The sequence below is a fragment of the Hemitrygon akajei genome, chromosome 2 (assembly GCF_048418815.1).
Source record: "Hemitrygon akajei chromosome 2, sHemAka1.3, whole genome shotgun sequence".
Taxonomy (NCBI): Eukaryota; Metazoa; Chordata; class Chondrichthyes; order Myliobatiformes; family Dasyatidae; genus Hemitrygon; species Hemitrygon akajei.
Genome location: NC_133125.1, coordinates 74,528,726 through 74,544,778, shown reverse-complemented (window position 1 = coordinate 74,544,778; position 16,053 = coordinate 74,528,726). Strand labels below are relative to the sequence as shown.

Here is a 16,053-nt window from a genome sequence, read left to right as displayed (position 1 = left end):
CACCTGGAAAACTGGTACGTTTGACATCTGACTCTCCACAACACAGGCCCTGCAGTCAGCCAACTTATGCTTTCCAGTTAGCATCAAATTCCTTATAAGGACTCGGTCTCCTGGCATGGATTGGGAGAACCTAACCTTTTGATTACAAAATGCTGGACGAGCTCAGCAGCTCAGGCAGCATCCATAAGAAAGAATAAACTGTCGGCGTCTTGGCCCAAGACCCTTCTGCAGGGCTGAGAAGGAAGGAGGAATCAGAATAAGAAGGAAGTTTATTATCACCAGCATGTGATGTTAACATTTTTAAATTTAGAAGCAGCAGTTCAATGCAATATATAATATAGAAAATGATAATAAATGAAATAAAAATAATAGTCATGAATAAGTAAATCAATTACGGTATAAGTATATTGAAGAGATTTTTAAAACATGCAAAAAACAGAAATAGAGTATATTACAAAAGTGAGTTAGTGTCCAAGGGTACAATGTCCATTTAGGAATCGGATGGCAGAGGGGAAGAAGCTGTTCCTGAATCGCCTAGTATGTGCCTTCAGGCTTCTGTACCTCCTACCTGATAGTAACAGTAAGAAAAGGGCATGCCCTGGGCGCTGGATGTAATCAGAAGAAACCAGAATTTAAAAATGGGGAGGGGAAAGAGGCAAGCTGGAAGGTGACAGATGGGTGGGAAAGGTCAAGGGTTGGAGAAGAAAGAATTTGATAGGAGAGGAGAATGGACCAGAGAAGAGACAGAGGAGGAGGGGGGGACCCGGGGGGAGTAATAGGCAGGTGAGAAGTAAAAGGTCAGAGTGCGGAATAGAGGATGGCAGGGTCGGGGTGGGGATGGTCTATCAGAAGGTGAGATCAATATTCATGCCATCAGGTTGGAGTACTCGGACCGAATATAAGGTGCTGCACCTCCACCCTGATGGGGGTCTCATCACCACACAGGAGGAGGCCGTGGATCGACAGGTCAGAATGGGAATAGGAATCAGTATTGAAATGTCTGGCACTGTGAAGTTCTGCTTGTGGCGGATGGTGTGAACCTGGTCGACGAATTGTTCCCCTAATTGATGACGTCACGCTCAGGATGGAGCAGCAACACCTTATATTCTGTCTCGGTTCCCTCCAACCTGGTGAGCTGAACTGTAGTGTACCAGTCTTGTCTATTTGAATCCTGAGCCCCGAGGGAAGCTGTATCTTCATCTGAATAATGGTCTTATTTTGACCTCCTGAAGACCTGCTTTTGAGTAAGAGTAAAGTTCTGCCTGCTATGCTATGCTGACTTCCTCAGCTGGTCTCCATTCCACTTCCCTCAGACAACCCTCACTTCCACCACACACCGGTTTTGGTGACATCCACAAATTCACTAACTGTTTGACCTACGTTCTCCATCAAATCATTCACACACTTGACCAACACCAGTTCACTGCAAGATGACAGAAAGAAGTGACAGTAGAGCTCAGCTCAAACAAAGAAGACAAGCGAAACAAAGAGCAGGAGAGTGGTAGTGGAGGGAAACTCGTTGGTTTTGATGTTCAGATGGAAGTGCAGAGCTCTGTGACTTTCCTGGTGGGAGAAGGATGTGTACGTGCACTGGGTATCTATAGTAAAAATCGTTGAAAAGATATTTTGTGTGTTGCATGGATTTCCAGCATCTGCAGATTTTCGCCTGTTTTCACAGTGGGCGAGGGGTGTAGGAATGCTTCTCCACCACTGTGGAAATGTACTTCACTTCTCGTACCAAAATGGCATTTTTGTCTGTAACAAGCTGGAATCCGTATTCTATCAGAGTGCTTTGCTAATAATGTTGGTGCAACATGATGCTGATGGTACCTGAGCTCTTGAATGCAGACCCGCAGCTGTGTTACTGACAGAATGCCAAATACACTGATTCAGCAGACAACAGAATGTACCCTGTCCTAGAACTTTTGTTGATCGGAGTGACTGTACTGTCTGTGTTTAGTTTTTGGATAAAGCTAATACCAGCTCTTGTGCACTGCTAATCATCCCATCTGCAAGTAAAAATATAAGCACTTATGATTGATCCACTCTGAGTTAATTGTTGTTGGTTGGAAGACGTAGTGAAAAGGTGCTTAACACTATCTCCTACCTGGACACCCACTCTTACCTGCACCTGCAGCTATCTTCACATCGCTTCGGCATCTCACCGCTATACTGCTCGTCATAGGAACTGAAATACTCATTCCGTCCATTGAGTACTCTCCACCATTCGATTTTCCCTCTAAAATCCACACTGTTGCTTTCCACCCATTACTTTTGACACCCTCATTAATCAACAACGCACCATTTACTTACTTAAAGCCCGTTACGCCGCTGGTGTTTAGGGCAGCAACGAAGAGGTTCACCAGGATGTTGTCTGGAATAGAGGCATGAGCTACTGTGTAACGAGAGTTCGGACAAATTTGGACTGTTTTCTGTCGAGTGGAGGAGGATCAGGGTGACCTGAAAGAGCTTGATCAGATTATGAGATATAGAGAGAGTAGATAGCTGCCATTTTTAACCTTCCGGGTCACAATGTCTAACACCAGACAGCATGCATTTGGAGAGATGAGGGACCTGTAGAATTCATTGCCATGGCTCAGAGGCCAAGTCATCAGGTTTATTTAAAACAGAGGTTGATTGGTGCTAGTTTAGTAAAGGTGTCAAAGGTTACGGGGTAAAGGCAGGGGAATGGGGTTGAGAAAGAAAAGACACTGGGACAGGGACAGAAAGTGGAAACTTTAGAGTGAGACGTGTCAAGCACAGACAGATGGGACAGACTCAGACTCAGACTCAGACTCCGTTCTTGTCTGGCACGGAGAAGTGGAGCTGAACACCGGTTCATTTTCCACTCTCGGACCTTCACTGAGACCATTTCTCATCAGTACATGTTTTACAAACAATACATTTCAAAGTTCAAGTTCAACGTAAGTTCATTATCAAAGTGTGTTAACCAGATGCTATCAAACAATTAATAAAAATGTTGGCAATGTAACTCAATACCCACCCCCAACCTGGTGAAGGGAATGTGATCAATTCTAGAGGGGGAGGGTTGGGTGAGTCTGAGACTTTATGAAGGAGCCCTACCTCCATCTTCCTCATTCACCTTTTCTCTTCTCAGTCCCCTCCCTCACACTCCATTGCATGTGTTTGTGTATGTGAGGGAGAGAGAGAGAGGCATGTCAGCCCACTTCAGCCTCCATCAACGATGTCCCCTCTTCCCCAATGCACTCACACTCCTGGGCACACAGCAATCCTCGTGGTCTCAAATGATCCAAAAGTCTTATGCCCTCCCTCTAGCACCAACTCTTTAGTCATGTGCTAAACTGTATATTCTTCCTATTCCAGACACGTGGCACAGGTGGCAGTCCTGAGATCACAGGCCTGGACGAGCTGCCCTTTAAATTAGCACCCCACTCCCTGCACTGCATTTGCAGAACCTCATTACTCTACCAGCCCATCTCATTGGTCCCCACATGGACCACGATATTTACTGTTCGCCCTCTTTAGGAATGCTGAGCGATCGACCGGAGATGTCCCAGATGACATAACATCCTGGAATCTCATTCTCAAACACAGAATATCCAATCAGTGTCATCACCTATGACCACAGCTCGCCTCTTCTCCACACTTCCCTTCTCAGTCTCAGAGCCAGACTAAGCACCAGAGACCCTACTGCTGTGACTTTCCTTTGCCAGGTCATCCTACCGTCCCCAACAGTATCAAAAGTGATATATGTGTTCAGGGGGATGGACGGGGCTACACGGCTCTCGCTGTTTCCCCATTTCCCCTTCCTCACTGTCATCCAGTTTCCTGTGCCGTGCACCTTGGGTGCAACTACCTCTCTATATGCCCTACCTATCACCCCTTCAGCCTCCCGAATAATCTGGAGCTCATCAGATTTCAGCTGCACCTCCTGAACGTGGATTATTCGGAACTGCTGCTGGATGCCCTTCTCACAGGTGTAATTATCAGGGACACAGGAGGGTCCCCTGCCTTCCCACATCCCGCAAGAGGAACTTTCCACTATCCTGCCCAGCATCTCCACTGTCCTAACTGAGCAAATGCAAAGAAGGTGGCAAAATTCCATCTCCAGCATAATTCTGCTTCCTCTGAGTGAAGGCTCTCTTTACTGAAACCTCAAAGAGGAAAAGCCTTAAAGTCTCCGCTCTGACTCTGTCCACTCTGACACTGGCCGCTCCACTTGCTCCTGCCCAACTTTCAGATCTTCTTGATAATCAATCCTGAATGCTGATTGGCCACTGCTGAAAGTTCAAAAATAGCCTGCCCTGAACCGCCGTTAATACTCGATTTGCAAACCTGAGTGAATTACGTTCTCTCAAGCTTCTGATCTCTCCGATTAGTGATGGGTCAAAGCTCGGTAGGGCGACACAACGATGAATGACTGATGGAAACCCATCCCACATTCAGAGCAGGTTACCGCCCTCACCACAGTGTGAGCCCACCACTGTCTCTGCAGCGTGGATAAGTGAATGCCTTCCCACAGTCTGAGCAGGTCAACGTCCTCTCACCTCTGAAAACAGTCTGGTGTGTAGGTGATGGAAGTGTGAATTCGTTCCCAGTCGGAACAGATGAACAGCTTCTACTCAGTGTGAACTCGGTGATGTTCATTCAGTTGCGATGACTGAATTCCTTCCCGCAGTCTGAGCAGTTGTACAGTTTGTCCCCAGTGTTTACTCGCTGAAGTTCGTTCAGTACTGGACTGAAAGTGATATATCTGAATGCACGCAGCAAAAAAATTACAATGGATGATCTTGAAATTCAGCTGCAGATTGGCAAGTATGACGTTGTGGATATCTCTGAAACTTGGCTAAAGGATGGCTGCCATTGGGAGCTGAATGTCCAAGGATATACAGTGCATCAGAAAGATAGTTTAGCAGGCAGAGGGGATGGTGTGTTTCTGTGTGTAAGAAATAGTATTAAATCATCAGAAAGCAATGATATAGGATTGGAAAGTGTAGCGTCTCTATGGTTGGAGGTAAGAAATGACAGTCAGGATGTGGATTACTAATTACCACAGGAGACAGAAATTGCGTGTCGGAAGGGCAATGTCATGTTAATCGTTGGGGATTTTAAAATGAAAGTGGATTGTGGAAAACAGGTCAGTACTGGATGTCAAGACAGTGGGTTTGTAAAATGTCTAAGGGATGGCTTTTTAGAACAGCTTGTTGCAGAGCCCACTGGCGGATTAGCTGTACTGGATTGGCTGTTGTGCAATGATCCAGAGGTGATAAGAGAGCTTAAGGTTAAGGAACCCTTGGGGAACAGTGATCACAATATGTTTGAGTTCATTTTGAAATTTCTGAAGGAGAAACTAAATTCCAACACTTGGTATTTCAGTGAAATAAAGGAAATTACAATGGCATGAGAGAGGAATAAGTTGACTGGAAAGGGACAATAGCAGGAAGGACAGCAGAGCGGCAATAGCTTGACTTCCTATGAAAAATGTGGGAAGTACAAGACAGATATATTCTAAACAAGAAGGAATTTTTGAATGGAAGACAGACACTACCGTGGCTGACAAGTGAAGTCAGAGCCAAAGTAAATGCAAAAGAAGGAAGCCAAAGCTAGTGGGAAGATAGATTGGGAAGCTTTAAAAACTTGAAGGAAACTAAGAAGGTCATTGGGAAGATAAAGATGAATTATGAAAGGAAGCTGGTGTCTAATATCAAAGAAGATACTTTTTTAAGTGTATAAGGGGTAAACGAGAGTTAAGGGCAGATATAGGACCAATAGAAAATGATGCTGGAGGTATTGTAATAAGAGACACAGAGATGGCAGAGGAACGGAATGCATATCTTGCATCAGTCTTCACAATGGAAGACATCTGCAGTATACCGGACATTCAAAAGTGTCAGGGAAGTGAAGTACGTGCAGTGAAAATTACGACTGAGAAGGTGCTCAGGAAGCTTAATAGTCTGAGGGTGGATAAATCTCCTGGACCTGATGGAATGCACCCTTGGGTTCTGAAGGAAATAGCTGGAGTGATTGCCGAGGCATTAACAATGATCTTTCTAGTATCGATAGATTCTGGTGTTGTTCTGGATGTCTGAAAAATTACAAATGTTACACTGCTATGTAAGAAAGGTGGGAGGCAGCAGATAGGAAACTATAGGCCTGTTAGCCTGACTTCAGTGGTTGGGAAGTTGTTGGAATCGATTGATAGGGACGAGATTATGCCAGCATGGCTTCCTGAAAGAAAAATCCTGCCTGATTAACCAACTGCAATTCTTTCACGAAATTACAAGCAGAGTAGACAAAGGATATGCAGTAGATATGCTGTACTTGGATTTTCAGTGGCCTTTGACGACGTGCTGCACATGAGGCTGTTAGCATGATAAGAGCCCATGGAATCTGAGGGAAGTTACTAGCATGGGTGGAGCATTGGCTGATCAACAGAAAATAGAGTGGGATTAGTGGGATCCTATTCTGGCTGGCTGCCGGTTACCACTGGAGTTCCACAGTGGTCATGTTTGGACCAGCGCTTTTTACGCTGCATGTCAGTGATTTCAACTACATGATAAATAGATTTGTGGCTAAATCTGCTGATGATACAAAGATAGGTGGAGGAGTGGGTAGTGCTGAGGAAACAGAGAGCCTGCAGAGAGATTTAGATAGTTTAGGGGAATGGGTAAAGAAGTAGCCAATGAAATACGATGTTGGAAAGTGTATGGTCCTGCACTTTGGTGGGAGAAATAAACAGGCAGATGCTTATTTACATCGGGAGAGAATTCAAAATGCAGAGATGCAAAGGAACTTGGGAGTCCTTATACAGGATACCCGAAAAGTTATCTTCTAGATTGAGTCAGTGGTGAAGAAGGTGAATGCAATGGTGTCATTCATTTCTAGAGGTATAGAATATTAGAGCAGGGATGTGATGTTCAGGCTGTATACGTGACCCGTGAGACCACACTTGGAGTATTGTGTGCAGTTTTGGGCTCTGTATTTTAGAAAGGATGTACTGACTTTGGAGAATATTCAGAGAAGATTCACTAGAATGATTCCAGGAATGAAAGGGTTTCTGTACGAAAAGCGTCTGGCAGCTCCTGTGCTGTATTCCCTGGATTTCAGGAGAATGTGGGAGGGGGAATGGTGATCTCATGGACACACTATGAATGTTAAAAGCTCTGAATAGATTAGATATGGGAAAGTTATTTCCCATGGTACGGGAGACTTGGAGAAGAGGGCATGACTTCAGGATTGAAGTACATCCATTTAGAACAGAGAACCACATTCAGGGCAGATGAACGACCTCTCTCTAGTATGAAGTCACTGATTCACCTTCAGTGTAGATGACCGAGTAAATCCCTTACCACATTCAGAGCAGATGAATGGCCTCTTCCCAGTGTGAAGTCGCTGATGTTCCCTTAGTTAAGCTGAATGGGCGAATCCCTTCCTACATTCAGGGCATGTGAATGGCCTCTCCCCAGTGATGTTGCTGATGTACTTGCAGATGAAATGACCCAGTGAATCCCTTACTACATTCAGAGCAGGTGAATGGCCTCACCCCAGTGTCATCTAACTGGTGTGTCAGTAGATGAGAATGCCGAATGAGTCTGAGCAGGTGAATGGCCTCTCCACAGTGTGAACAAACTGATGTTCTTTCAGATGAACTGACTAGGTGAATCCCTTCCCACGTTCTGAGCAGATGAATGGATTCTCCCCAGTGTGAACTCGCTGATGACTCTGTAGGTTGGACAAGTGAGTGAATCCATTCCCACAGTCTGAGCAGGTGAATGGCCTCTCCCCAGGGTGAACTTGCTGATGTGACTTCAATTGAGATTACTGGGTGAATCCCTCCCCACGTTCAGAGCAGTGGAACAGCTTCTCCCCAGTGTGAACTCACTGATGTCTCTGTAGGTTGGACGATTGAGTGAATCCCTTCCCACAGTCTGAGCAGGTGAACGATATTCTCCCCAGTGTGGACTCGCTGATGTAACTTCAGTTCAGATGACCGAGCAAATCCCTTCCCACATTCAGAGCAAATGAACAGCTTCTCCCCAGTGTGAACTTGCTGATGTAACTTCAGTTCAGATGACCGAGCAAATCCCTTCCCACATTCAGAGCAAGTGAACGGCTTCTCCCCAGTGTGAACTCGCTGATGTTCCTTCAAATTACCTGACTTGGTGAATCCTTTCCCACATTCAGAGCATGTGAATGGCCTCTCCCCAGTGTGAACTAACTGATGCTCCTTCAGGCGAGATGACCAAGTGAATCCTTTGCCACATTCAGAGCAAGTGAACAGCTTCTCCCCGGTGTGAATTCGCTGGTGACTCTGTAGACTGGACGAGTGAATGAATCCCTTCCCACAGTCTGAGCAGGTGAATGGTCTCTCCCCAGTGTGAACTAACTGATGTTGTAGCAGGTGGCTTGACTGGATAAATCCTTTCCCACATTCAGAGCAGGTGAACGGCCTCTCCCCAGCATGAACTCGCTGATGTAACTTCAGTTCAGATGACCGAGCAAATCCCTTCCCACATTCAGAGCAAGTGAACGGCTTCTCCCCAGTGTGAACTCGCTGGTGTAACTTCAGATTACCTGACTGGGTAAATCTTTTCCCACAGTCTGAGCATGTGAATGGCCTCTCCCCAGTGTGAACTCGCTGATGCGACTTGAGTTCAGATGACTGGGTGAATCCTTTCCCACATTCAGAGCAAGTGAACGGCTTCTCCCCAGTATGAACTCGCTGGTGTAACTTCAGATTACCTGACTGGGTAAAGCCTTTCCCACAGTCTGAGCAGGTGAATGGCCTCTCCCCAGTGTGAACTCGCTGATGTAACTTCAGTTTAGATGACTGAGCAAATCCCTTCCCACATTCAGAGCAAGTGAATGGCTTCTCCCCAGTGTGAACTCGCCGATGTTCCTTCAGATTACCTGACTTGGTGAATCCTTTCCCACATTCAGAACATGTGAATGGCCTCTCCTGAGTGTGAACTAACTGATGTTGTAGCAGCTGATTTGACTGAATGAATCGCTTCCCACAGTCTGAGCAGGTGAATGGCCTCTCCCCAGTGTGAACTCGCTGGTGTCTCTGTAGGTTGGAAGAGTGAGAGAATCCCTTCCCACAGTCTGAGCAGCTGAACGACATCTTTTCAGTGTGAACTCGCTGGTGTTCATTCAGTTGAGACGACTGTGTGAACCCTTTCCCACATTCGGAGCAGGTGAATGGCTTCTCCCCGGTGTGAACTCGTTGGTGTCACTGTGGTGTGGTGTGAATGCCTTCCCACTGTCGGAGCAGGTCAATGTCCTCTCACTGGTGAATTTTCTGATATACCTTTAGCATCAAGAACAGACTGGCTTCCTACTTGCAGAACAGGTGGAGCATCTCACTATGGTCTGAACTTGCTGATGTATCTTCAGACTGGATGACTGAGTAGTTCCCCTCCCTCACACTGAGTTGGGTGAATGGCCACTCCCCACGGTGAACTCACTGATGTGTCTGCGGGTAGGCTGTGAGTGAATCCCTTCCCACAGAGAGAAGGAGAATGATCTCTCACTACAATCAATTCTCTGGCAATTCAGAAAGTCAGACGTTTGAATCCCTTGTACAATCAATGCAGTTGAAGAACTGATCTCCAGTGAACAAATGCTGGTGTGTTCTCAGCTCTCGGTTACAGAGAATTTCACAGAAAACTTCATTTCAGAGACAGAATACATTACCAGCCAGGATGAGATAATTCTTCATCTCCAAGGATCAACAACAGATATGTTGGTGTTGTAAAGAAAATATCTGGTCACTCCTTAAATATCCAGACAGAGTCAGCAAAACTGATGTGTTGTTGTGTTTGAGATTCCCGTACACAAGTGTTCTGCCATTTCAAACCTGTAAAAATATTTGCAAAGGACATCAATGGGTGAAGGACAATATTTCAGGAGAGATTTTAATCTGTGGCGAGCACTTATGAACATATGAAATAGAAGCAGGAGTAGGCCATCCAGCCCATCGAGCCTGCTCTGCCATTTAATAAGATCATGGCTGATCATGGCCTTTTCCCCATAACCCTTAATTCCCCTACTATGCCAAAATCTATCCAACCTTGTCTTAAATATATTTACTGAGGTAGCCTCCACTCCTTCATTGGGCAGAGAAATCCACAAATTCACCACCCTTTGGGAAAAGCAGTTCCTCCTCATCTCCTTCCCAATTTCCCCTGAATCTTGAGGCAATGTCCTCTAGTTCTAGTCTCATCTACCAGTGGAAACAACTTACCTACCTATATCTTATCTATTCTTTTCATAATTTTACATGTTTCTATATGATCTCCTCTGAATGTGAGCTCTGGCATCACAATTTTACCAATTTCAACTCAAGCTGGGGGTATCCACTCCCTGCTGAACATCAATGGCTCCTTGGTAGAGATCGTAAAGAGCAGCAAATTTCTTGGTGTTCACTTGACGGAGAATCTCACCTGGTTCCTCAACACCAGCTCCATAGCAAAGAAAGCCCAGTAGCGTCTCTACTTTCTGCGAAAGCTGAGGAAAGTCCATCTCCCACCCCCATCCTCATCAAATTCTACAAGGGTTGTATTGAGAGCATCCTGAGCAGCTGCAAGTCGGAAATTGCACCATCTTGGATCGTAAGACCCTGCAGCGGATAGTGAGGTCAGCTGAGAAGATTTTCTTTCTGCCATCACGGACATTTACACTACACGCTGCATCCGCAAAGGAAACAGCATTATGAAGGACCCCATGCACCCCTCATACAATCTCTTCTCCCTCCTGCCGTCTGGGAAAAGGCTCTGAAGCATTCGGGCTCTCACGACCAGATTATGTAACAGTTTCTTCCCCCAAGCTATCAGTCTCCTCAATACCCAGAGCCTGGACTGATACCTTGCCCTATTTATTATTTATTGTAATGCCTGCACTGTTTTTGTGCACTTTACGCAGTCCTGTGGAGGTCTGTAGTCTAGTGTAGCTTTCTCTGTGTTGGTTTTTTTATGTAGTTCAGTCTAGTTTTTGTACTGTGTCGTGTAACACCATGGTCCTGAAAAACATTGTCGCATTTTTACTATGTACTGTACCAGCAGTTATGGTCGAAATGACAATAAAAGTGACTTGACTTGACTTCAACTTGAGATATACCCCCAGGCTACTGTGAGAAGTGAGGGAGGAAATTGTTGAGCCTCTGGCGATGATCTTGGTACATCAATCCGGAGAGGAAGAGTACCAGAGGATTAGAAGATCTTTTTCCCTTTTCAAGAAAGGGAGTAGAGATAAGCCAGGAAATTACAGACCAGTGGTTCTTACTTCAGTGGAGGGCAAGTTTTTGGAGAAACTCCTGAGAGGCAGTATTTAACAGCATTTGGAGAAGCATAATCTGATGTGGGACAGTCAACACGGCTCTGTCTAGGGCAGATTGTGCCTTACAAACCTGATTGAATTTTTTGAGGATGCAACAAAACACACTGATGAAGGTAGAGCATTGGATGTAGTGTACTTTGCTTTCAATAAGACTTTTGATAAGATTCCTCATGCGAGGCTCATTCAGAAATTAATGAGGCAAGAATCCAAGTAGACCTCGCTTTCTGGATCCAGAACTGGCTTGCCGACAGAAGCAAAAAGGTGGGTGTAGATGGTTTGTAAGGTGACCGGTGGGGTTCCACAGGGATGTGTTCCGAGACTCCTTCTTTCTGTGATTTTTATAAATGATCTTGAAGAGGAAGTAGAAGGGTGGGTTAGTAAGTTTGCTGATGACACAAAAGTTGAGGGTGTTGTGAATAATCTGGGCAGTTATCAGAGGTTGCAGCGGGACATTGATAGGATGCAGAACTGGCAGATGGAGTTCAACCCAGATAAGTGTGTTGTGGTTTATTTTGGTGCATCACGTGAAGACAGAATACAATATTATGTTAGGACTCTTGGCAGTGTGGAGGATCAGCGAGATCTTGGGATCAATTTTACACTCAAAGCTTCAGCACTGATTGACACGTTGTTAAGAAAACCTTCATCAACCATGGAACTGAGTTCAAGAGTGGTGAGGTAATGTTACAGCTACATAAAACCTTATTTTGGAAGGATGTGGATACAATAGAAAGAGTGCAGAGGAGATTTACAAGGATGTTGCATGGATTGGAGAACATGCCTTATGAGAATAGGTTGAGTGAACTTTGGAGCGACGGAAGATGAGAGGTGACTTGACAGATGTGTATAAGGTGATGAAAGGCATTGATCATGTGCATAGCCAGAGGATTTTTCCTACGGCTGAACTGGCAAACACGAGGGGCATAGTTTTAAGGTGCTTGGAAGTAAGGTCAAAGGGGATGTGAGAGGTAGGTTTTTCACACAGAGAGAAGTAGGTGCATGGAATGCACTGCCAGCGATGATGGTAGAGGCAGATACCATAGAGTCTTTTGGGAGACTCTTAGATATGTACATGGAGCTTAGAAAAGCAGAGTACAATGCGGTTGGGAAATCCAAGGCAGTTTCTAGAATAGGTTACATGGATAGCACAACACTATGTTTCTATGTGCACTCATCTTCTAACTAGGTACGGATCAGACATTCTGACTGACCATCAAATTCTCTGACTATTCCTGTGTGTATGAGAATGGGCCACTTCTGACTTCAATCAACCTATGACTTGGCTCAATTTGTCTCTGTCCTTTGGTATTATTTCAAGTTCTGGTCATGCTCCACAACACCAGAAACAGCACTTGTTACTGCATGTACGATCCTGGAGATTTACTAATTACTTGGCTTGCCTCCCATCAGCTGATTGACAGTGATGATCCCATCGATGGCAATGCCAATGAATATAAAGAGGAGGGCAGTGGTTATTCTCATTGGTGTGCGGTACTTTGGTGACGGGAAAGCCACAAATCACGTGTCATCCAAACAAAGGTGGTTCATATCGTTATTAACCCAGAGAGAACTAAATCTGACGGAAAGTTTTATTTCCTGACTGTAAGGTAAACTCTTCAACTGAGATTAACTGGGAACTATATTTTTGTTCCGATTTCGTAATCCTCGGATTTACATAGTGGAGCTCGGCAGTGTTTGGGAGATACATCCGCTCGCACTTCCATCGACTGTACGGGACAACGGCGGTACTAACGCCCATGTCTACCTCTTTACCCAGAAGCCCTCACGATGAGAACCCTCCCTGCCCGCCATCGAAAGACACAGCAATGCGCATGCGCGGTCAAACAGGCGATGCCAGGCAACTCCCGTGAGTCGAAAGCTGCCTGGGGGCCCGGGTACGGATCGTGGGGCTGAGCGAGAGGGCGAGGACCAGGACTGTCGTAGGGTTCAGTACCATTGTGGCTGGAAATCACAGTAATTGTCCTCCGGTTGCGTTTCAGACGCCGGTAATTAAGACCCCGTCCGCAGTCCACTCTTACCTTCATCCGGAATGTTGTGAGCATCTCGTCTACTCAGCGCATGCGCGATATTCGGGATTGGTCGCGCCGACTACACATGCGCATTGGTTTAAACAGGCGAAAACCTGCAGATGCGAAAATCCAAAGCAACACCCACAAAATGCTGGAGGAAGGGAGGGAGTAAGAATGTGGGGAGAGATGAGGTGATGGGGGCGAAGTAAAGGCGAGCTGTGGTTGATTGGTGAAAGAGATATAGGGCTGGAGAATAATAATAATAAATACTTTATTGATCCCGAGTGGGAAGTTCTTTCGTTACAGCATCAATATTTAAAATCACACTTAGCAGTGTGTAGGCTTTACTAAAAATAGAGAATAATAATATACACAATAATACTGTACCAATGTGCTAAAATAATATACGAAACAATATTGCAGAGACTATAGAACTGTGATCTGTCGCAGAAAGATGTACATAATTGACTTTATTTCTTACATCCTTCACATACATGTGGAGTAAAAATGTTTACGATATGCCTCTGTCTAAATGTGCAATCATAGTAATTTATAATAAACAGAACAGTCAATGTATCATAGAAATACTCTCAAATCAGCGTGAGTTAAGCAGTCTGATTCCTGGTGGAAGAAGCTGTCCCGGAGCCTGTTGGTCCTGGCTTTTATGCTGCAGCAGCATTGCCCCGATGGTACCAGCTGGAATATATTGTGATTGGAGTGACTCAGGTACCCCATGATCCTGCGGACCCTTTTTACACACCCGTCTTTGTAAATTTCTTGAATCATGGGAAGTTCACAACTACAGATGTGCTGGGCTTTACATTCCAGTCAGTAAAAATTTCAATTAGTGATGTATGAAAGAAACATAAAATCCTTTCATCAGCTTTAGTTCTTGAGAACACCGCCTATGTTGAACCTCCTCCTGTTCCAGACATTTCTACCCGTGAGAACATATTTTATACCATTCTCTCTGGGAACATAATAATTACAAACACCATTGTCCTGAGTAACAAGAGACCTGTAGAGTTCACATCACAAAACGTGACACTCCATTGTAAAAAACTAGTGCCCTCCTCCTCATATTCATTGGCACTGCCATCGATGGGATCACCACCGTCAATCATCTGGGGTGGGTGGGTCAGAGTAATTGGAAAGTCTCCAGGACCGGCTGTGTAATATCACAGGCACTTCGACACACTGTGGGACATGACCGTTGATCTGAGCAGGAAATTTTTACACAGTCTAAAACTTTCACGGCACTTTCAATTAACACTGTGTGAAAGAAATTTCTATCAATGCAGCACCAAATGCGATGCATGGGAGTATTTCAGATACTGTGCAGCCATACACACACGCAGCTCAGAGAGAACAGTGAATATCACCAATGGAGAGAATCAAACTGAGCCAAGTCACAGGCTGCAGACGGGCAGAAATGTCCCATTTTTATAGAGAGGAAGCCTGTCAGAGAGGTTGATGGTCAGCCCAGATGCTGGCACTGTGCCCAGTTAGAGGATGACTCCTTCACCCAGGTTAGTTCAAACCTCACTGTAACAGTGTGATGTCAGAGCCCAGGAGAGAGATGAAAGCTAATTCATCTGAAATAAGACCATAAGATTAAAGGAGCAGAACTGGGTCATTTGGCTCATTGAGTTTGTTCCTCTATTTCATCAAGGCTGATCCATTTTCCCTCATAGCTCCAATATCCCTTCATGACTTGACTAACAAGAAGCTAACAATCTTTAAAATATGCTCAATCACTTGGCCTTCACAGTTGCCTGAGACAACAAATTTCACAGATTTGCTACTCTATAAAGAAATTCCTCCTCCATTCTAAAAGGACATTACTCGATTCTGAGGCTCTGTCCTCTGGTCTTTGACTCACTCACCACAGGAAATATCCATTCTATCGAGACAATTCAACATTTGAATGGTTTTCAATGAGATCCCCCTCATTATTCTGAATTACAGTGAGTAGAGGTCCAGAGCATCAAATGCTCGCTCCTCATATGACAAAACTTTCATTCCAGGAATCATTTTCGTGAACCTTCGCTGAGCCCTCTTCAATGTCAGCACATCCCTTCTTAGATATGGGGCTCAAAACTGCTCCCAATGCTCTAAGTGAAGCCTTGCCAGATCTTTGTAAAGTCTCAGCAATGCGTCCTTGCTGTATGTTCTCGTCCTTTCAAAGTGAATGAATGCTAATTGGTCTCCCTCATCCCCGACCCAACCTGCAAATTAACCTGCACGAGGATTCAGATGTCTCTTTGACAGTTTTGAAAAGACTCTTCAGTTAGAAAATAGTCTACACTTTTATTTCTTCCACCAAAGTTCATGACCGTGCATCCCAAAATTCAATCTTTCCTTTTGTAAATATTTTTACAGGCAAGAAACAGCAAAAATCATTTGTGTCCAGCAATCTCAAACACAGTGACGCTCTGTCCAGATGTTTAATGAGTGACCAGATGTTTCTTTTGTGACACCAATATAACAGTTGTTGATTTTTGGAGACTAAGATGTATTTCATCCCAGCCGGAATCGTGCTTTGACTCTGAAATGAAGTTTTCTGTTTTAATTCAGTGAACTCCAGGGGAAGCAAGGTGCTGAGAAGACACCAGCATGTATTCATGGAAGATCAGTTCTTCAACAAGACTGATTGTTCGAGGGATTCTCTAGGTCTGGCATTTGAATTGATGGAGAATTGATA

General features: G+C 44.9%; 1 protein-coding gene across 1 annotated transcript; it reads right to left on the bottom strand.

The window, feature by feature from the left end:
• Positions 1-251: 251 nt before the first annotated feature.
• Positions 252-13,392, bottom strand: LOC140714160 (uncharacterized). Its single transcript, XM_073025015.1, has 2 exons — positions 13,359-13,392; positions 252-9,841 (listed from the first exon to the last, which is right to left on the bottom strand). The coding sequence occupies exon 2, from the start codon at positions 9,104-9,106 to the stop codon at positions 7,826-7,828; it is 1,281 nt and encodes a 426-aa protein (XP_072881116.1). The 5' UTR covers positions 9,107-9,841; positions 13,359-13,392; the 3' UTR covers positions 252-7,825.
• Positions 13,393-16,053: the final 2,661 nt, after the last annotated feature.